At 40.8% G+C, this 23,316-nt stretch overlaps 1 protein-coding gene across 1 annotated transcript in view; it reads left to right on the top strand.

Moving 5' to 3' along the window:
- Positions 1-23,316, top strand: part of DMRT1 (doublesex and mab-3 related transcription factor 1) — a 97,913-nt gene that overhangs the window by 56,083 nt on the left and 18,514 nt on the right. The window contains exon 4 of the mRNA XM_054583271.1: positions 2,201-2,345. Within this exon, the coding sequence (XP_054439246.1) occupies positions 2,201-2,345 (145 nt within the window). The remainder of the gene's footprint in view (positions 1-2,200; positions 2,346-23,316) is intronic.

Consider the following 23,316-nt stretch of genomic DNA (forward strand, 5'->3'; position numbering starts at 1 on the left):
CCAAATGGGAAGTTGATGGTTGTAAATAGTTGGTCAGAAGAGGTTTTTAGAAGGTCGTTCATTGATCGTGGGCCCCTGATGGCACTAAGTATGAGAGAAAGGATCATTCAAGGGCGTCCAACCTTTTGGTGTGTCTGGGTCACACTGGAAGAAGAGTTGTCTTGGGCCACACATTTAAGGCATTGTGATACATAATCACACACACAAAAAATCTCATAATGTTTTAAGTAAATTTACAGTTTTGTGTTGGGCCGCATTCATAGCTATTCTGACACATGCGGCTTGCTGGCCACAGGTTGGACACCCCTATTAGTACCTTGTCACCACGATGAGGTTTTGAGCCAGCAGAATCAGCATCTCCAGGGAGTGAGTTAGACTCTGAGGCCCCAGCCCAGACTTACAGAATCAGAATCTGCTTTTTCTCAGGATCCCCAGGCTATTTGTATACATATCAAGAGAGCAGCGGGAAGCCCGTCTAACTGATAACTGGGTCAGTGAGAGGACGGTAGGTTTCCTCTTTAACGGTTTCCCAGCTCCTTAATGGTTCTTCTGACTTGGGCTCAGATGGTAAAAGCAGCCAGTTTTCCCCCTATGGCTATTTCCAAGCGTTGCTTGCATGCCCACTTATTTAGTAAAGATTTATATGATGGTAGAAAATGAAAATTGGATGATTGAACAGGAAGAGATACCATTTTTTATGCTTCAGCAAAATAAACAAGAAAGGATTAAAGGAACTTGCCAGATACACTTCACTTGAAAGGTAATAATTAAGTGGAATGGTGTCATTTTTCCTTCTTCAAGAAGAAATAATCCACTCATCAAGCATACATTTATGCTGTGGAGCAGTTAGAAGGGGCAAAAATGAACATCTTGAGCTACTCAAATTAGCACATGGAAGGAAAATCAAGGACTTAGGCCTTTCCACCAAGCAATGCTGTAATATTGAAAGTAAACTTCGGCCTATATTACTTGAGGAATTGTCCAAATTTTGGATGTCCATAGAAATCTGGAGGAAGCTCAGAACTTAATTTTATCCTGCCAGGGTTTGTGAAGTTAGTACTTTTTTTTTTTTTTAATCAAGTAGCTTTCCAGAGACTTTATTGAAAAACATGATTTCAAAATCATTCCTTAATTCTTGAACAGAATTGGTTTATCTTGATCATTCCCTTAGATTGACTTCCTTTTTTGATAAAATTAATACCATCTACAGTTAGTATTTTAAAGCAGTATAAATAATTGAAGTCTAGATGTTTAGTGCCTATACCAGGGTATGTACAGGAAGCAGAACAATTCTGCATGTTCATAGAAGTGGCCGGGAAGCACCGGGAAAGTGGAAGTGGGGTGCTCTTCTAAGCCTGCAGGACCTGTCTCCTTAGCTTTGGATGAGAGGCCAAGAAGCTGTGTGAGCTGCTCCTTCCATAGAAGCTGTCCCATGGTCCCAAAGGCAAGGTTGGATTGACAGAAAAAAATGTATGAATGCCAAGTGTCAGCTGCCCTCTGCTGCTGGAGGGACAGCATATGGTCCCTTCTGCCTTCCCTTCCGTCTTCCACATCTCACTCCATGTCTTGTTAGCAGAATCCTAATCACCTTCAGGAGCCTGGTGATTCAGGAGAGTCTGCAAAACAGATACCTTATTATGGGGAAAAGCACAGAAGGCCGGGGGTAGGCAGGGAGCGGCGCGGATGGATGCTGAGTGACAATATCCAGCACAGCATCATGCTCATGACAACGGTGTGCCTTCACACTATTGTCCTGTTGTTTTTGAAAAACTTTCTCTTTATGAACACTCTAAGTTAACTTAAGGGAAGATGCCAGTTTTACCTGTGAGGAAGCATGAGGAGGTTCGTTGACTGGCTGCTGGTCAAACAAGCTAGTCAGTGTCACAGTTCGTTGTGTTGGCTCCTAAACCATGCTCTCTCATTTTTCCTGCCTTGTTCTCTTCAGTACTTGTTAATTGGACATGATATAATGAGGTGGAATTTTAGGGGTGTTGTATAGCAGGAACCCCAACATAGAAAAAGCACCTCAGAATGCACACTTCTAGTATCTGCAGGGCCAGTGTAATGGAGGGCGTATTCATGGTTGAGGATACTTCCAGCTAACAGGCTGTTCTCTTAATTTAAAGAACTAAGCAATTTTTGAATGATTGTAAAATGCAGCTTTGGTCTCATTAAAAATTTTTTCTCTTCTCTTAAGCAGATGAAAACCTCGGACAACCGCCATGCCATGAGTTCTCAGTACAGGATGCATTCCTACTACCCGCCTCCCTCCTACCTGGGCCAGGGCGTGCCCCAGATTTTCACTTTTGAGGACGGCCCTGCTTACTCGGACGCCAAAGCGAGTGGTAGGTGTCTGGTTACATAGGCTGGACTGGAGGGGGAGAGAGGATAAGCGTCTAGCACTGGGCCTCTGCTTCCCAAGGGCCTACCCGCTAGCAGCCGCTGGAAAGTTCATTGCTCTGTGACTCTAATATAGAACGCTTTAACGTATTTTCTTATGGAATGATTTTGCTTTGCTATATTCTTAATATTATATTTCTCTTTTCTGTGTACCTGGAGTGACAAGAATAAGATAAGAGACTCCCTCAGAAGCTAAAAATGTGTTTTCTGGAAGTCAATATGAAATACATAGGCACTTTAAATGTGATTCCAAGTCCTGATATTTTTGAAGTGAATTTCCATATATCGAATACTCATTTCCCAAAACTTTTTCATTTTAAAATTGAAGGTGTATTTATCTTTTGGAGGAAGAAATAAAATAACATAATAAAACATTTTTGAACACAATAGATCTCAGAGTTTATGCAGTAGCAATGCAAATAACTTTGATAAAATGGCTTTAAAGTAAAAAATGACTGTTTAATGAACCAAAGCACTTTGAAATACACAATTGCTCAACTTCAATTTTAACCTTCTCCCCAACATTTACACTGTGGTGATGGATGTCTTTTATGGCTGCTGTGTTTCCAGGACCCGTTTTTAAGGTCTTTATATTTAAGCATCATCTTTTGATCTAGGAAAGTGAGAAGCATACAGTTGAGGCGGTAAGTAGAAATCAGGGTAATAGTGAATGACTTGGTAGAGAAACTTACTACTAGAACTTACCTTGGACTAAATAAAAGAAGTTTGTTTTTTCAATAACTTGACTCTATAGAGAACTCGTTTCTTTGTAAAGCAAGTGCTTAGAGAATGAGAATCAGAACCATACTTTGATTTACAAATTTAGAACAATGAAGGTCTAAAAAGGCTGGGGAAGTTAACACTTTATCATATTAAAGTAAAATAAAAGGATTCCATTAACATGGAATATATAGTTGAGGGAAGTGATCAGTGTGAACTGTAGAGAGACTGAAGTACACATTGTTGATTGTACTTTGATTTTTATTAATAATCTTATTTTGTTGGCATGGACAAACACAGCTCTTATTATAATTATTCATGCTACATAATGTATGCCCATATGGTCTTTCATACTTCCTTTGATTATATATATATTTATCTAGATTGTAAGCTCCTTAAGTATAGAGAACACATCTCATATGCCTTTTTATCTGCTCTGGTGCCTTTTATTTGTTATTTACTGATTGAGTGATGAATGCGTGAACAAATGATTTAGGTATTATTTTTAAGTATGCTTGTTCTGTAAGGAAACATAATCCTGAAAAGTCAGAATCCTGATTGTCTTATGGAGCCAGTGAACAATTTAGGCGTGAAACCTTTAAAGAAACATTTATTCATTCAGAAAATTAGCAGGGAAACCTATTTTCAGGAAGAAATTGCCTGAGCTTCTTTCTCCAGGAATAATGGAATGTTTTTAGAAGCACTTGCATTCTTGAGATAAAGGTGTAAATTCAAAAGAAGGCAATATGACAAAAAGATAAGAGGAAATTTATTAGAGCAGAGAAGAATGATTTGGAGAGGAGCAGTAGGCATTTGAATTTATGGCAGAAAAGGAAGAGACTCAGAGTAAAGAGGTTACAGGCCAAGAAAGAAAAGCCTGGCTACACCAGCGTTCATAGGGAAAGACTGAGCAAATCACACCTAGAATTTCTCAAAACTTTCCTGGTGCTATGTTTATTTGAAAGTGTGGTTTAACCTCCCAGGACTCCTCTAACTCGCTAGCTTCAGACATGAGGCAGTTGGTAGGAAGAATTGCAGTGAAATCTCAGTAGACCTATTTTAGAACTGTCACGGGGAAAGAGATTATGAATTAATTGAAAATCCAGGTCTCAGCGAATTTTTAAAAGAAATACGGTTTTATGAATTCCAAATATATGGTGTCATGGGCTCTACATTATATGGGATTTTTATAGAGCTGGTGGGAGGGGAAGAAGAAAGAGAAAGTCATGTCTGGGCGTCCACAAGGACACCCCAGATGTCCTCTGTTGGGGCACTGGATCCTTGGTTTTATCATCAGCATTGACACAAGTGCAGGGAGCTTCGTGGGAGCAAATAAGGCCCTTAATGGGGCTAAGGCTAGTGGTGGGGGGCCGTGAGTGGGGATGGGGACACCAGTATATTTATTTAACGTGACAAAGGCTGGCTGAGAACCAGTCACATGTGTCAATTCCGTCAAGTTTGAGTTGTGGTCCTTTGGTTTGTTAATAAATAAGGTGTAATGATTTGTAAATAGTATATAAATTATTCTAAGTGGGAACTTTCTAAGTAATTTGAAAAACTACTTAGAAACTACTAAGTTACTTTCTAGTAGGTTTAATGCTTCTTTTAAAGTATTACTTAAATATAAATTTGCCCACTAAGTCCATTTTTCTTCATTGTCTTTTTTATACAGCCATAACCTCTCTTTACCATCTCAAGAAATGAGTCCAAGTTTAAGGTTTTCCTAAATATTGCAACATGAAAATAGAACGTAGAGAGGAAAAGTATTACAGGAAAAGTTTTCCTTTTGCCGTGTTGCTACTATTCAATGTTTTTCTTTGTAAAAAGACTATGAGTCATTCTCCTCTTGTATCCTGGAAAGTATTAGGAGGTAGATCAGAGAGATGGCGGGGCCTGGCCAGGTAGGACTTGTCAACCATTGCAGGCACATTGGCTTTTATTTCAGGTGAACTGGGAAGCTGCTGGAGAGTTTCCAGCAAAGAAGTGACCCGTCTGCCTGTGGTTTTTAAACCTCACTCTGTCTACTGTTTAAGAATAGACTGTAGGGATGCGACGTAGAAGCAGGCGACCAGTTAAAAGGCTACTGCAGTAATTCTTGCAAAATATGACAGTGGCTTAGGGAGGGAGTATGGTATGCTGACAAGCAGTTGAATTCTAGATATAGTTTGAAGATAGGTCCAAAAGGATTTGCTGATGGATTTGGGATGGGCCATGAAGGAAAGAGTGAAGAATCACTCCCTAATTTTTAACCTGACCGAGTAGAAAACTTGAGTTCCCATTTATTTAGGTAAAGAAGATCATGGGAATAAAACAGGTTCGTAGGAGTTAGTTTAATTTTGCGCATATTTAGTTTGAGACGTTCATGAGTCATTCAAATGGATTGTCAGATGGTTATTGTATGTATGAAGATTGAAATAAGATCTCAGTAGTTCAGTGCGTAGATGTTATTTGAAGTCTATATGATGAGAGTCCCCTGGAGAAATGAGTGTAGACGCAGAAGCAGCACCAAGGATTGAGCCCTGGGGTCCTCCGGTGTTTAGACCTCTGGGAGATGAAGAGGACCAGCAAAGGAGAGAGTAAGACGGAGCAGCCTATGAGGCAGGAGAAAAACTAAGAGTAAATGATATCTTGGAAGCCAACTACAGAATGCACTTTGGTGAAGAGTCTAAATGCTGGTCAGTCAAATGAAACAAGGACTGGAATTGACGATTGGCTGCTGCAAGGTAGAGAAGATCAATGTCCTTGTCGAGTAGCACTTTGGTGGGGAAGTGAGAACCAAAACCTGACTGTCCCTCAGGAGCTCCTGGGAGAGAAGCCCTGAGGCTGTGAGTAAGGGCAGTGCTGCGGGGAGCTTTGCCGGAAAGGGGTGGGAGCAGTAAAAAGGAGCACTAACTAGAAGAGGGAGGTTCAAGGAAGGGATTTGTTATGATAGGCCTGTGCGCTGAAGGGTGTAATCCAATAGAAGGAAAGCTCTCTGGTGCAAGGTGTGCGTGGGGGCACACTTGTTAGGGACAATGGTAGTGTCCCACGATGGAATGGGGTCTTAAGGCAGTGGTCCCCAGAGTGGGGGCCACAGACTGCCAAGGGTCTGTGGATGGCTTTGTTTCTGGTCTAAAAGGAGGTAAATAAAGGAATTAAAATTAACCCAAACTGTAGCAGCTTGACAGAGCAATTTTATGTCTATGGAGTCTAGTAAAAAATTGGGGCTTGTATTTTTTGTCTTTTATTTTTCTAGTAGGTTTTTTTTTATTGAAGTAACCTTCGCCTGACACGGAAATGAACTGGTTATCATTTTAAAGTATAAAAATCAGTGGCATTCAGTACATTATGATATTGGGCACCCATTAACCTCTGTCTAGTTTCAAGGCATTTTGTTCACCCCAGAAGGAAACCCCATATCCATTAAGCAGTCACTCCCCATTGTCCCTTCCTCCAGCCCCTGGTAACCACTGATCTGCTTTCTGTCTTGATGGATTTGTCTATTCTGGATGTTTTGTGTAAATGGAATCATATAATATGTGCCCTTTTGTGACTGGCTTTTTTCACTGAGCATATAATATTTTCAAGGTACAAGGTGTAGCATATGTCGGTACTTCATCCCTTTTTATGGCTGAATAATACTTCATTGTATAGATAACACATTTTGTTTATCTGTTCATCAGTTCATGGCCATTTGCGTTGCTTGCCTTTTGACTATTGTGAGTAGCACTGCTATAAATAATCGTGAATAAGTCTTTGTTTGAATATCTGTTTTCAGTTCTTCTAGGCATATACCTAGAAGTTGAACTGCTGAGTCATATGTAATTCTGTGTTTAACTTTTTGAGGAAGTGCCCAGCTGTCTTCCGTAGCGGCTGCACCATTTTTACCATGGTGTATGATGGTTCCAATTTCTCTTGCCAGCACTTGTTATTTTCCATTTTTAAAATTATGATTCTGGTAATTTATTTTTATTGTAGTAGGTTGAACATTGGTAAAAAAAAAAATTAACCACAAAGCAAAACAGCTTCCTCTCCACAGATAGTTGGAGAAACATTGACCTAGTACCCACGTGAGGTTTGATATGAGTGTGATACGAGTGTGGCCAGTGTATAGTAACAGATGCAAGTTGTACAGAAGGGGTGCTGGGAGCATCCTGGAAATGAGGCTTCCTCAGCTAGAGATGAAGACATGGATTGCACAGTAGTGCCTCTGTGTTAATAGAGGGACACATGTCTAGGGGTGGGTGGCATTTCATATCTCAGGTAGGCATCTCTCCCTATATGTTGAATTGTTGAGTATAAGTTCTTAGAGTATATTTTGGCTGGCCAACCCACAAAAAGGTTTTGATTTAAAATGGGAAAGATGAACATACTTTGATCTTTTTATCTATGTGTTTTTTTTTCCCAATCTCAGTTTGAAAGTTAGAAATGATGTACCCTATTTCTTCTAGTTTTTGGCCTCTCTGGCTCAAATAGAGTGGCAAGCCCCTACATAGTCTCAGCCTTCCTTTACATTCAACCTCTGCTCTCTCTAGGAGAAAGGAAAACACATTTGAGGTATTTATTATGGATGATGAGCTATTCATGTATTATCTAAAAACAAAGGATTTCAACTCTGTGAGGCATTGTGCAGAGCACCTGTATTTCACCCAAAGGTCTGATGGCTGAGGTCCATGGAAGAGCCTCTTGAGTTGTAAGCCTTATGCTCCTTCTGTGACATTTGAGCAGCTTGCAGAGGCCAATGTGTTCCCAAATATGACTTTTCAATGCACTGGCATTACCAGATTTGTAGGCCAGGGAATCTAGAAGTGCCTGATTTCACTGATGGCATGTGCTACCTCCCTCACAGCTGTGATGACTAAACGCAAAAGGGTTAAGCGTTCACTCCATGGAATAAGTTTATTTAATGCTCTGCATCAGGGCTGGACTTAAGCAAAAGATCATACAGCCAGACCTCCCAGTTTTGCAGGTGAGAAGAAAGGTTGTGCTGCCCATTGAAAGCACCCTAAGATCACCTCACTCAGGATCCAGGATGCTGCTGTTACCTTTTATGTGAGAGGATGGGACATTCTGCCCTGGGAGGCTGGGTGGGCAGTAGAAACACTCTGTGTTTAGCATCTGAACGGAGCCATGACTCACCAGCTGTGTAGCCTTGGGAGTGTCGGACCCTCCTCTGAGAGCCTCAGTTTCCTAACCTCTTAAAAGGTGAGGAGATGGGCCCTGTCAAACCCACAGAGGCATTGTAAGGACGAGTCATCGTGTCTTATATGTAAACAAGCTCTATAAGTAAATAAATGCAGCAAGAGATGGGAGGATACTATTCTTTCACCATTCCTTTCTGCGATGGTTGTGTTGATGTTTCAGGTAGTTCTTTTCAAGAAGGATGTTCTAGAAATGTTTAGAGTCTTACTCAGACAGGGAGGAGAGCAGGCCAAGGGATGTGAGAGCTGCTTTTGTAATGTGTCTTGGGCTCTGAGCTGTGTGGCAGGCTGGTAAGCAGGAGCACACTGACCCTTTTTTCCCCTTGCTTTTTAAAGGAAGCCAAATGCATTTTATGCAACATTTAGAAAATGTTGAGTTTAAACTTGGCAATTTAGGAGGGGACTTAGCATTTGCTAAATTCAAAGAAAAGAGCACTCGGCTGGTAAACCTATTTTCCCTATGTGACCTTTTTATTTTCAGCTTAGCTTTGAACAGAGTTGGGGAAGTGGGGCGTTCACACGCACCACCCCGGCGGCCAGAACGTGCAGGGGAGTGGGCCCAGCACAGGAGCGCGGCCCCGGCGGGGGGTTGGGGGGACCCTGAGATGCTCAGTCTCTCAGATCTTCAGTTCCCGCATCTGGAAGGTTGCAAAAAAAAACCCCCAAAACAAAAAAAACCCAGCTTTACTTATTTTTATATGTGGATCATATAAACAATTATATAAAAGTATGGCAGAAGCTGTCCACTCCTCATGTTCACATGAAGGCCCTTCACTGTGTCTTACATCATTCTGTTTCAGCAGGTGCCTGGCAGTGGGCTGTGCACGTGAAAGTGATTACAGTCATTAAGCAGGCTTACTTTGTAGCTCTAAAAGGAGACTGTTTGAAACTAACCATATGTGGATTCTGATTCTTGAAATTAGGTAGACATCATGGTCTGCTGAGTGAGGAAGATGAAGCATATAATGATTTTAAGGATAGAATAAGCATTTAGGAATGGCAGCTTTGAATACTTATTTTTAATATATCACATATACAATGTTTCCTAACTAAAGCCAAGGAAATAACCAAGAGGAGTGTGTAAGGATACCAGCAGGTCCTTTATACCTAAAGAACAGGATAGAGGGAAGCTAAAGTGCTGTTTGATGAGAACACCTAGATTTTTGTCTTTTCTTTAAACCTCTTTTTCTTCCTTCTTGAAAAGAACACCCTACAAGGCAAACTGTAATTGTGGAAAAGATTGAGACCCGATGTACCTCTGACATGGCCTCTGTAAAGCTCTGGCTTTTGCCGAGGCCACCAGCAGTCTAGAAACAGCAGGTGCTGCCCAGGGTCCTACCTGAACGGCATCACGCTCCCTCCTGTAAGGAAAGGCTTCACTCACTGCTGCACTTGAGTAGAACTTACCAGGGTGTGTTCTCACACGAGAGGGCAGGGGCCGTATTCTTTCAGCTTTGTATTCCTCCCGGTGCCTAGCCCAGCGTCGTGCTGTGTTCTCAGAGGGCTCCAGGGCTCGTTCCTGGTTTCTTGAATGAATGCCTGGAGGTAGGCATTCTGGTAAAGAAATCCAAGAAATTGGACATGGACTAGATAGGGTACAAACATACCCTGGATTTATATCGTGTAGAGTCTTCCCTTTGGAAAACTTTTGTTTTAAAGACTTGCGCACATGCTTCATTTACCATTCATAACACAGCTGTGCAAGATAGGTTGAGAGAGGCTTAATCACTGTTCACATTGAATAAAGATTGGGTGGAACTGCAGGCCAAAGGGCTGTGCCGTCTCTGAGCCCTGGTGCTGGTGTTTAGGAAGAGGAGCAAATGTAGGAACCCAAATCTCTGAACCACTCCCTGTGGTTTCCTCTTTCCTTCCCTTCTGTTTCCTTTTCTCATACTTCGTTGCTCTTACAGTTTCTGTAAGACAATGTCTGTGCACTTGATGGGCATAACTCATTCAGCTCTCAGAATAGTAGTGTCTCCATTTTACAGATGAGGACACTGAGGCATAGAGACGATGCCTTTGAAGTAGGGAGGCGGAGGGGCCCTTGTTTTCATGTGGCAGGTGGAGAAACATGCTGATGATTTAGCTTGTTCGAGGCCTCCCTAGACAACAGTATGGTATTTTCATGTTTGAAATATTTTTAAGGAAATGATAGCTGTGATTGGGGTAGAAATTGTACTTGGAGAAGTACCGTCTGCTAAGACTAAAAATATGGATGCAGTAGTACTTCTTGTGCTGTAATGATAAAGTTTCAGAACCCGCCCCTTCATCATGTGCATCATGCAGCAGGACCCCCATCTGAGGCTGTCTCTGGAGCATGTTCGTGTCCCAGCAAAACAAGCAAACAAAAACCAACAAAAAAACCTCCTGAAAAGCAGCATATCAGATGTGGTATTTACATTGCAATTCCCAGAGCTAATACAGTATAAGCTTTAAAACCCCTTTTTGACTTCATTAACACAGTAAAGTCACTTTTAAATTTTGTGGCTATATTTGAATTTTCTTTTTACAACAACAGGTAGGAGTGAAGTGCAGTACTAACATACGAGTAAGGCAGACATTATAAAATTAAATTAGTTACTAGCTTTGAAATTGTAAGTGCATAGAAATACAATCGTTTTATAGTTCTTTTTTTCCTGTGGACATAAGCTGTTATTTTGAAATTAATGCGAAAAAAAGGCCTGTTGATTTTTCCCAGATAATTTTTGAGAGAGACAGTATTTAACCTTCTACTTAGTCTATCAGTGGCTTACTAGATTTCTTTTACATCTTAAATTCAGTATACAGAGCACCTTTGCAGAGGTTTCCTTTGGACTATAGGTTGTAGTCTACAGTAAGACACAGAGGGCAGGAGCTCTGGGAAGTGACACTTTCAGGAACTCAGAAATGTCCTGAAATAACCAGGTTGAACATAATGACTAGAAAGCATTGCTTGCCCATGTTTTCAATGCTAATTTTATCTTGATGGGACTCAGGTGTGACATTTAGGCCCTTACCTGCCAACTCAGTGCAGGGAGCTAAGTCAGTTGTGGATACATCACACATCATCAGGTTTGCCTGGTTCTGTTAACTTACTTGGTGACCACTTGTATTAAAAATCCTGAAGATGCAGCACCCATGTGGGTATTAACTTGGATTTGACAGTAGCCACTCTATTTAGAGCAACCAGTATCATCCCACATGGGGTTTCTTCATTTCAATCTGACTTGAATACATTGGGCCTCAGTGATGTTTTTCAGGCACGGTGTGGAGTTACTCAGGAGTTTATTCTGTTCGGCTCCTCAGAGGCATGGCTCAGGCCAACTACAACTTGAATAACCTTCAGGAAAGCTGTGCTGTCCTTCTGTCGGCCGCTGTCTTTGAAAATTGCCTCCAGAGTTAGTGAGCAGGAACAGTTAAGATTTACAAACAATGATGAAGCTTGTCATGCATCTTTCACCATTCATCATCCAGGTGCCGTGCCTGGGCGGTGAAGTGTTCTTCATAAAAACCAGCTCAGTGTGAAATACACCTCGCTGCAATGTTTACTGCTCTGAAGCTCGTCAGAGGCCCTTTATAGTAAATCCAGATTGCGATGTGACATTACAGTATATCATTGCCCGGCGCGGTGGGGTTTACACTGGGAATGAGTGCGGTGCACACCAGATGAGGTGTCCAAATTGAGTTATGTCAGAATTTGGCTGTTATATGGGGATAGCTTTTGTTTTCTGAACACTGAAAGTTAGCTTTATATGTATTTATATTTATATATAGGCATATACTTCCCATCTTGCACATATACATGGGTATGCAATATATGCTGAGGTCAGGTTCCAACTGGGCTTCTGCTATAAAGGATGGTGACCAGCTGTTATGTCCCTTCCAACTGTTGTGCATTGAAATTCGCATAAATGGAATCTTTTGGAGGAATTAGAGTAGATGGTGATTTTATCATAGAAGTGGGTTTGATTTTATATTGTAAACTGGTCATATTTACCACTCTTTATAAAACCAAGGATCCCTCTCTCCTGGGATTATTGTAGTACTGGAATGATCTCTTTGATATGAGGGCAATGAGAAGAAACCCCATGGGACACATCACTTGGGGAGGTCTCTGAAGTCTGTTGCTTGCTTATTTTTTAGGGGATATCAGAATCTTGGTGCTGCCTCTGTTATCTAGAGAGATGTTGTTTCCACGAGAAGAGATTTATGGTGTTTTAGTTTAGACCTGCAAAATAAAAGCTTATTGGATGATGAGGTTTATTTACATTCACCCTGAAAGCACCAATATTAAAAATGAGCTTCATAGAAATGTAATATTCAGAGATAACATCAGGCCCGGCAGTCCCATGATCATCTTAACACATATTTTAAAATTCTCTTTTCCGTGTAGCAGGGTTGTTAGGAGAACCATTTTGTGGCTTTTGCACACCTGGCACTACGTTGAATCCAGGGTCTCTCCCCTCTTTATACCAAGTCTGGGGTAGGGGTTCCCCCCACTTTAAATAGCCCCCCCACCATTACCCTCTGCTGTTTGTTTGTTTTGTTTTTGCTCTGTTTTCTTTTGGTTGCAGTGTCTCCTTACCAGAGATTGATAAACAACAGAGCTTCCTGAAGCAGCACAGGAAACAATTGGAGGTGTAAGGTGCTGGCCTCCAGGGGTGCCACAGGGGACCGCAGCCTTCATTGGCTCTTGGCCGGGAGGGGCACCCAAGTCAGCCCAGTGCAGTCCCTTCATTAGGGTTGCAAGATCAAACACAGAAGAATGGCCAGTTAAAGTTAAATTTTAGATAAACTACAAAAATTATTTTAATATAAGCATGTTGTCTCAATACTAAAAATTATTGTTCCTGAAACTTAAATTTTATTTGGCATCCTATATTTTTACTTGTTAAGTCTGGCCTCCTTATACTTCATCCAAGTCCTCTCCAAACCACTGTTTCAGGGTTTTAGGGTAGAAGGCAGAAAGGCAAAGTAGATGGAGGAAAGCAATACTTTCGCTAAGCATATTCAGCAGTTTTAAGAGTTTCATTTATATTTCTATAAAAACAGCACAAGAGTCAGTGTTGATCATGCTTGGAACAGTTTCCTGTTTTGGCTGAAACCTTTCATGGGTTTCTCGGTGAAAAGTTTCTGGGTTAAAATTTATCCTTGGACATATTAAATATATTGTTTCTTCTTTTGTTTAGGTAATGTATAGGTTCCAACATTTCTTTTTTTCATATTTTGTAGGTTAGCTCCATTAATATAACAGCAAATAAAAGTGAGCCCACTGCTACTCAGGATAAAAATGAAAATTTATTACTTTTCATGCATTTGGTTCAGTTGTCCCCTGGTAGCTTTGCCAGCCAGAACAGTGGCTCCTGAAACGCTCTCACAGGACCAGTTCCATTCTCTCTCCTGATGCCCTTCCCCCCAGCAGATATAATGATGGCTCAGTCGATAAATAAGTAATAAATTGATTGAGTACCAATTATGTGACTGTGGACACAGCATTACACCTACGAGACGAAGCATGGCCCTAGAGAACAGGCTGCAGTGATCCCTAAATGTCGGCAGATCTTGGGGACACACATCTGTCCTTCCTGTCCACAGAACAGCCTTGCTACCTAGCCTCTATAGGGTATCCAAGGGGGTAGCCATGTGCCCAGCTGTACTGCTCTTAATTTAAGACTCAGTTGAGGGCTTCACCTTAAACCTAAGGGAGAGTTTCCTTCTCAAGTTAGAGAAACCAGGATCACAACTGAGTGTGATTTGGATAGATGTTCCAGACAATCAGCCCTTTCCAGGCATGCTTTATCTTTGTTACTTACATGGTTATAGAAGTGGGATGGGCTTGACTGATTGATTGGTTTGTTGTTCACAGCAGTTTTATTGATATATAATTCACATACCATAAAATTCACCCCTTTAAAGCACACAGTTCAGTGGTTTTTAGTATATTGACAAAGTTGTACAACTATCACCCCTACCTAATCCTAGAATATTTCTATCATTCCCCAAGGAATCTCCATTGCAGTCACTTTTCATTTCTATTTCCCTCCAAGTCCCTGGAAACTACTATTTGACTTTCTGTTTCCATGGATTTGCCTATTGTGGACATTTCATATAAATTGAATCATATAATATGTGGCCTTTTATATCTGGCTTCTTTCGCTCAGCAAAAAGTTTTGGAGGTTCATTAAAGTTGTAGCATATAAGAGTGCTTCATTTGTTTTGTGATTTATTTTTAGTTCAAAAACTATTGCAAGACCTAAAAAAATATTAAGCTGTAGATTCTCAAGGTGAAATATGTGTTTTAACTCATTTTATTAATCACTAACTCTTTCAACTCAACACGATTATGTGTAATGAGTAGAACTTAACCATATGAAATGAGAGAAATGTGGTAGTATAGACATTGAGCAAGCAGATTGCGCAATTTTCCTACTTTATGCTAATACTATTTATATTATGCTGTTACGGCAGCCATAACAAAATAGCACAGGCTGGGTAGCTTAAAAAAGAAAATTTGTGTTCTCACAGCTCTGGATGTTAGAAGTCTGAGATCAAGATGCTGTCAAGGTTGGTTTCTTGTGAGGCCTCTCTCTTTTGGTCTTTCATATCTGTGTGTGTGTGAGAGAGAGAGAGAGAGAGAGAGAGATCTCTCTCTGATTCTCTTCCCTCCTCTTATGAAATCACTAGTTCTGTCAGACGAGGGCCTACCCTTAAGGCTTCCTTTAACCTTACTTCCATCCTTAAGTGCCCTCACTCTAAATACAGACACATTGTAGGCTAGAGCTTCATCATAATAAATTTGGGGGGACACAGTTCAGTCCATAGCATTATTGAAGGGTTTACTCTCTCTGTGTATCTCCTCTTCTTGATAAGATTTTTGGGAACTAGGAGAAGGGTGCTGAGGCTTGGTGGGCCAGTATGTGTAGGACGAATGAGTTACCTTTCCTGGTCTAATGTCTGGCACTTGCTGGCCACTCACCTCCCAAGCTCGCTGACAGGCCGAGCCCAGCCCTTGGCAGGCCTTCATCTGCAGGTTGGGCCCCCAGAGCAGGGATGTCTTTGGGGGATGGAACTTCATGGCGAAGTGCACCCCACTCACCTGGGGCACTTTTTCCCCAGATCGTTGCTCTTCCTTACTTCTCTCCCCTTGAATTTGGTTTCTTTTTTTTCTTCTCTGAATTTGGGAAAAGAATTTCTGAATCTTTGCCATCTTTGCCCTTGAGGTGCTCAGTGTAACCTTAAACAGCTTAACTGCAGATTAGAATCTTTGCCAATTTTTCTGGCAAATACGGCAGGGCATTAGAGCTTTCCCACATAGGGAAAAGAATGAGAAAGTAGTACCTTGCTTCCAAATGGTACTAGAAACTAATGCAAAAGTTACGTCGGGATAAACTTATCATGGTTAGCATTCATAAGCTAGTTGATGTTCATTACAGATCAGCCAAATGTGAAAAGTACTCCATGAAGTAGTTTGACATGTATCATTTTATTTAAGCTAATCCTAACAGCAATCTTACTAGGTAGTTAGAAGTTTTTTCCTCCTGACACCAGCCAATTCTGACATGAACTGGGGTTGCTACAATTTGATTCAGTTCTGACGTGAACTATCCAAAGTTAACCCGGACCACATAGGTTAAAGGCTTAGTCGCACAGGACTGTCTCCACTTCAGCCACCAACCACCAATGGGGTCCCCAGGCCACCCACATTTCTGCCTAGCCCACTACAAATTCGATCCCTTCTCAGGTTTGAAAATTCACTAGAATGACTCACAGAACTTCAGAAAGCACTTACGTAATATTACTGGTTGATTGCAAAGGATATAACTGAGGGATGGATGGAGGAGGTGCATAGGGCACGGTATGGGGAGGGGTGGGGAGCTCCCACACACTGTGTGGGCAGACCGCCCTCTCAGCACCTTGATATGGTCACCAACTTGGAATATTTATAACAACCCTGCCATTAAGGAGTTTTTCTAGAGGCTTCACTGTGTGAGGAGTGATTGATCAAATCGTTGGCCATTGGTGGTTAACTCAATCTCTAGCCTTTTTTCTCTCCTGGATGTCCGGGCATGGGTAGGGCTGGGCAGCCCAGGTTTGCATTTACGGCTGGGTCTTTTTGGTACTTAAGCACTAAAGCTGTCTAGGGGCCTGCCAAGAATCACCTCGTCAGAACCAAAGAGGCTATTTTCACCCTTTTTACTCAGGAAATTCTGAGGGTTTCAGGAGCTTTGTGTCAGGAACCAGAGACAGAGACCAAATATCTTTCTGTGAATCCACAGGTAGGTAGAGCGGAGTTAATCACTGAACAGAGAGATGTACTCCACAACTGGGAGTGGAGCCGAGTGGTCTTTTCTCTCCTGGCTTAATGCCTCCCTGGGATAATTTCCAACCCCAGATTGTCACATCCCTGTCAACACTGTCTTCAGTCGGCTCTCTTAGACCTTTGCCATCTAGTACAGGAGATACTACTAGTCCCATGTGGTTATTTGAAATTTAATGAATTGAAATGAAAAATCTAGATTTTCTATCACACTATCTCCACTTCAAGTGCTCAGTAGCAGCCACATGGGGCCAGTGACTACTGTACTGGATGGAGCGAAGAAGGACATTTCCGCTCTCCCAGGCAGTTCTGTTGGGCAGTGCTGTCCAGGCGAGTAGGTGAAGGCTATTTTATTACGGGTTTTTAGAGGGACAGGAAGGGGAATCACAGGGTTTAAATCTGAGACAAACGAGTGATGATACTGTAAGTTCCAAAAGCACCGTTTAAAAGTTGCTTTTGTGGAAACATCAGCCCTTATTCAAAAAGCTTGTCTGGTGCTGGACTTATTTCCGATGGACTAATTAAAGGCTGATAAAGGTTAGTCGACCCTTTGGCTATAACTGTGGTGTACTTTTTTTTTTTAATAGCAGATGGAAGTGAGTGGATAAACTAGAACTTGGTCGATCTCAGTCCAAGAATGGTAGTACTTGTCCAGGGTGGATCTTTGTTTAGGTCTTTGATCCATTTTGAGGTTTTTTTTTTTTCACTTGGAGTTAATTTTTATATATGGTACAACGTAAGGGTCCAACTTCAGGATTTTTTTGCACACGCATACCCAGTTTCCCCAGCACCATTTATTGAATACACTGTCCTTCTCTCATGGAATAGTCTTAGCACCGAGAGTGGAGAGTGACACAGGCTAACGTCTGACGCTTGCCCGTGGCCCTTTCCTCTGGTGGCCAGGGACGTCAGGCATGGAATGCTCAACCCTCAGCACAGGCTTGTAACGTTGCCAGTTGATGATTCACTTGGATCTCTATGGTGAATAGATCTTCTCAGTTATTTTTCACTTTGGTTTACATGCCTCTCCCTCCTGTCTCAACTGTATCTTTTTTCCACTCCTTACAGTTCTGAAATCAAGGAGAACCGGGTAACAAGGGAAAGGGAATCTTTCCCAAATGAGGATCACAGTTGTGAGAGTAGGAGTGTATGTAAAAGATATTTTTACTGATATTTCATTTTTCAGATGGGAAGTTTTTCTAATAGAAAGTGACCAATGTTGATGGTTGAAATTCTGAGTTTTTAAGGGTCATCTGAAGCTGCTTGTATCTAAGACATGGCAGAACTTCCTCAGGCGAGAGCCCCAGTGGAAAGCCCTGAAACCCTTTCAGGCCCTGTAAGAATATCGCTAAGGAAACAGACTACGGGAGCTGAGAGCAGACACGCAAAGAGAGGGGTGGATGATAATGGCTGGCTGCAGGCTGAAGTTGTCAATCACCCCTTAATGTTTACAGAAGCGAAAAGTCAATGTGTAGTTGTTTTAATTTGACACACTCTCTCGGGTTGAGAGTGTAATCGCTGGAGGGGGCAGTTAAGTGGCTGTGCTCCTTGTCAGCTCCTCTGGGTCTGACTCATGTGCTAAGCGCTTTTCTGATGAGCAATAGATTGGGTTAAATACCGGAGTAATTGCTCACTTCCGCTCACCGGTCTTGCAGTGCCTTGTACTACATTTCCATCAGCGCTTGCCTGAGGCTGTTGGGGTTTATGCTGCAAAGAGAGTCAGTCCATATGTTCATTTTCATGAATCAATGTCGGTTTTGAAAAGCAGTTGTTACAGCGCTAAGTGGACTGAAATAAATTACACCCCCTCAGACCACTGGAGTAAATCAGAACTCTTTATATCTATCCAAGTGGTCGTCTGAGTATAAATGACTTGTTTACTTATCAAACCAAGTGTTTGTCTCCAGGAAACAGAGGCAAATGATTTGCTCATTTTTTTTAAATCCTGCAAATAGTGCTTTGCCACTATTCAACCAGGGAGGAAATTCTGTGTACTGTTAGACAGTAAAGTGTCCCTCCACACCCAAGCCCCTGCCCCCTGCAGTAAGTGACATTATCCCAAAGTCAAGTCTGGAGACACATTATTGTAATTATACCAACTCTGGGTGGCAACCCTACTTAAGCGTGTGCCAGGAGTGTGCACTAAGCTCCAAAAAGAGAGCGAGATTTCTTGCCCTGGAAGTTCCTAAGCAAAGAAACTAAATTTTGGAACACATATTTCTCTCCTTGGATTGCCTTGTGTTACCTGATACTTACTTCCTTGGTGGTTGAGAGAAAACTGTTGAAATGGCTGTGTACCTTCCTTTTGCGAATTCAAGTGTCCAGCAGCTTGACCCTTCTTGGCGGGGACACAGATTCTGCAGTTTGACTGTGTGGTTCTATTATTGTGAAATGCCTGTTTCATGTTCAGCACTATCTCATGATTTTCCTTTCTTTTTTTTTTTTGAGGTGAGGGAGGGCGTTGGGCTCCTGTATTTTTTCCATTTATCTTTTCCACAGGGCTTGCTAGGCCATGTTAATATCTCTCTCTGTGAAACACTAATAATTTTTATTTTTATTAATACATTTTCTTATGCTAAATATATATAACAGAATTTGCCACTTTAACCATTTTTAGGTGTGGCATTTAGTGGCATGAAGCACATTCTTAATGCCTTGTAACCATCTAAGGCTGCTCTACAGGCTGAACTCCAAGGCGGTCATGGGCCTGTGCCGCGGTGGGCGGTGGGCGTGCAACAGCTCCGGGGTGGCCTTCTAACCTGCCCTCCCCCCACCCGCACTGGTTGAGTTGCCTAACCCCACAGCGTTCTAGGGCTGCCTCCAGAATACCAGTCACACCCCCTTCGTCTTTCTGTGTCTTTCTCCCTAAGAGTCCTCTTTGTTTACATGAGTACTGGATCCTGACCTTGCCCCTGCTCATGCCCTGGATAGTTCAGCCTCTTCCTTTCTGAGGGGGCCATGGTGCCTACTCTTTGCCCAGGGAACGCTTGCCAGGCTGTTACGAACATGCTTTTAGCTGTCTGTGGAACTTAACTTCTAGGCTGTACCATATACTGAGAACAATCTTTACTCCCTACTTGGTGCTCCCAGCTTCCCTCATTCCTCAAGTCCTTTTCTTTAATTAGTTACCTCCGAAACGTTACTATCACGATGTTTTCCAAAATCAGCTGTAAATAATACAGTTAATTTTCCCTAGCCCTGCTCTTTTGAAATATGAAACTTTCCTGAAAATACTAAAAATAGCCCTATTTTCTCTTACATATTCTTCTCATTTGTTCCTTGAACTTGACTATTTCTTTATTGGCACTTAATATAGACCGCAACTGCCTGAAGAGGGCTTTGCATTATTCCACATGTAACTTCTAGTCCAGTGTTAAATGCAAGGCTATTATTATCATCATTTTTATAAAAAGCAATGTAAGCTCATTGGGAGAAAAAAACAAACAATAATAGAAATATATTTAAAACAGAAGGTTCATAGTGAAATTTTATGATTTCTTTCATATAGGTAATTGTACATTTTGTGTTCCTTTCCTCCCCAGTGTATGTTACAATAACCTACATTATTACCAGCAAGAGTAGACATTATGTTTATATCAAATATCTTTTTGGCATCCATTAGAATAACCATGTGATTTTTATTGTTTTAGTGTAATTAAGTCACATGAATGGGCTTGCTAATGTAGAGCTATCTTTGTATTTCTGGAATAAATCTTACTTGGTCATGAGGCATTATCTTTTTAATACATCACTAGATTCAACTTACCTGTATTTATTTAGGACTTGCATACTTTTAGCCATAGTGAGTTTGGGCTTCTTTGCTGTTTTGTTGTATCTTACCATGTTTTTGTATCATGTTTATAAGTTCATGGGATGAAACTGAAGTCATTCCTTCTCTTCTGTTCTTTGGAGAAGTTTAAATGGTATAGGAATAATCACGTCTTTGCGTTTAGGAGAAATTGCCTGTAAAACAATCTAGGCCTGAGCCCTTTTGCAGATGGGGAGTAAGCCTCGACTAACTTTTCTGTTAATTTTATGGACCTCTCTTTAATGAGTTCTCTTCCTCACTTCATTTTGGCCGTTTTTATTTGAAGAGAACCAGCCATTTTACTTTTCAAACTTAATGATAAAAATTGCAGTGATCTTTTAAATTTTTGAAAACACTGTGCCTGTAATTATGTCCACTTTCTTGTGTTCATTGCTTTTCTCTTTATATGCTTATTTTCTTATGCCCCTGGTCAGATTTTCCAAAGGTTCGTTTGTTTTATTGGTCACTTCATAGCACCATTATATGAGTTTATTTGTTCATGTGTAGATACTGGGTGACATAACTTAAATTGTGCTTAAAGAGATTTTTGAAATTCTTTATTGATATATTTTTCTTTCAGTTCCCACCAACAAAAAGTGAATACTTATAGTAATAGAGCCAATTGCCTTAAAGAAGTTACTTCCCCAAAGAATGTGGCAAATAAATGGCAGAGCGGGGTTTCAAACTCCATTCTATCTTTAAAGCTCACACTCTCCCCACCTCTTGTATTATGCTGCATGGTGAGGTATAAAGGATGTCTGTTTCTTAGCCTGGCTTCTGCTTAAAAGCAGAACTCAAGACAACGAGGACTTAAGTGCTATGGTATATAGGAGAGTAATTCCAAGGAGGAAAAGCCACATAAAGGGTCATTGGAGTCACCTCAGACAGCAGTAGGAGTTAGATCTGGAATTCCGAGGTGCTCCTAGAAAGCATCTCAGAACCGTCTGCCTGAGGATAAAGTAGGAGAAGCATTTGTCCATGAGTTCCATCCCCCCGGCTCAGGAGTTAAGTCCCCTCACTCCTGAGTTCTGCGTGCTTGCTTGAAGAGGCCTTAGTATCTTTGGCATCAGAGAAGCCCTGGAGCAGAGAGTAGGGATGCACTGCCCACTCCTGATGCAAGATGCCGTCACAGGGAGGTGAGCTGAAGCTTGAACAGAGGTGTTGCCCAGAGCATGTGATTCCAGTTCTAGAGGCATCTAATGCAGTCTATAGGAATATCCCTTGAACTCATACATGACAGTGCATTTACCCAGCTCTCTTTTCCATGAAAGTAACACATAGCCACCTAACACTTAGGACCTCAATATTGGGTAGTGTGCATATTTTTATTTAATTAAAGTCTGAAACTCATTGGGATGGTGGGATATATGGTCCATTGCCAAATGGATTTCTTTTTTATATGGGATTATCAGCCAAGGGAAGGGGGACTAGGAGGATTGTTTGAAAATAATATGCTGAAGATTTGCGAGCAGATTCCAATTTATTGATGAAGTACCCCATACCAGAGATTAATTTGGGAGCGGGGGGCATGGTGAGGCACCATTGCATAAATGGTTCAGAGCATTGAGTTTGGTGTCTCACAGACCTGTGGGGTCACTTGGTGCCACATGAACTTGGACAGGTGCCTTTCTTCTCTATCTGAACCTTTGTTTTCCCATCTGTTGGTTGGAGGTGATACTAGGTTTTTTTAGTGTTAAGTGAAGTAATGTATGTGAAGGGCTTAGCACTGCATATGGCACATGGTTAGTGCTTAATAAATTGTACTTTTATCAGTTTTCCGAGAATTTCCTGATCTTAGTTTTATGTTTCTGATTGAGTTGGTGCCTGCCAAAATTCTGAGAAAGTACAATTGAAAGTGCTTCAGGCAGGACCAATTCCAGGAAAGAAACAGAATGATTGATTAATAGGATTGGTCTTTTGTCGTTTCTGTTGTCCTCACATAATAAGGACACATACAAATACAGCTTTCTCTTAACTCCTGGTAGCTACTTCCCTCTTGCTTTTTCCCTCTTTTGAGAAAAAAATTTTGATAAATAACATGGTAAATAAGATTGATTTTATGTCTTAGGACTGCTGATTATTTGCATTTTTTAAGGACATGAGTGTTTATTCTGAAGAAATGAATCTCTAATCATGAAATTCCAGATATTTTGGTCTTTGGGTGGCAGGCATATTTTGAGGACAGAATTTCTTGTCACCTCAATCTCAAATCACTCTTATAAATAAGAGTGATTACAGTTCTTATATATACACTTCTTTTATATATATAAGTGTATATATATAAAAGAAGTGTATACACTTCTTTTGTGTATACAGAACCAAGCTTGATTCAAGCATCTTGGTTTTTGAAGTGCTTTAAGTTTGGCATTCTTCCAAATACTCTATTTGTAATATTACACTTATAAAAAATATTGTTCTATAATGTTTCATACACACATATTACAGAATATTTTTATTACAGTTTTAAGTTACTTTGGAAGGTACATGATTACTTATTAATTTAATAAGATAATTTAATAAATCTAGTTGTTCAAACTACACATCACCTGATGACTCACTTAACCTAAGGAACTGTGCAGACCTCTCTGTTGGATAAAGACCTGCTGTATTATAACAAGTTGGCAATAATAATAAAATGAAATACATATTTTATCAGCAAGCTAGATCTTTTGCAAAGTACCATTTCCAAAAATTCAAAATAGTTTTAAATGGTTCACATTAACAACATAACTAGACTTTAGTTAATACTTTTTTCTTTCATAATAGTTTATAGATAGCAATTTCATACTTCCATAAAGATGAAACTTGCTATTCAGATAACTTTTGTACTTTATTCTTCTAAAAAGTACCTTATAAGTCAGAAATTTGTAAGAGTGCAGTTAAAAATAACTTTGGAAAACTCTGCTTTTTCA

This window comes from Pteronotus mesoamericanus, unplaced genomic scaffold (genome assembly GCF_021234165.1).
Source record: "Pteronotus mesoamericanus isolate MK-2021 breed Mesoamerican mustached bat unplaced genomic scaffold, CSHL_Meso_final contig_73, whole genome shotgun sequence".
In the NCBI taxonomy this organism is placed as follows: Eukaryota; Metazoa; Chordata; class Mammalia; order Chiroptera; family Mormoopidae; genus Pteronotus; species Pteronotus mesoamericanus.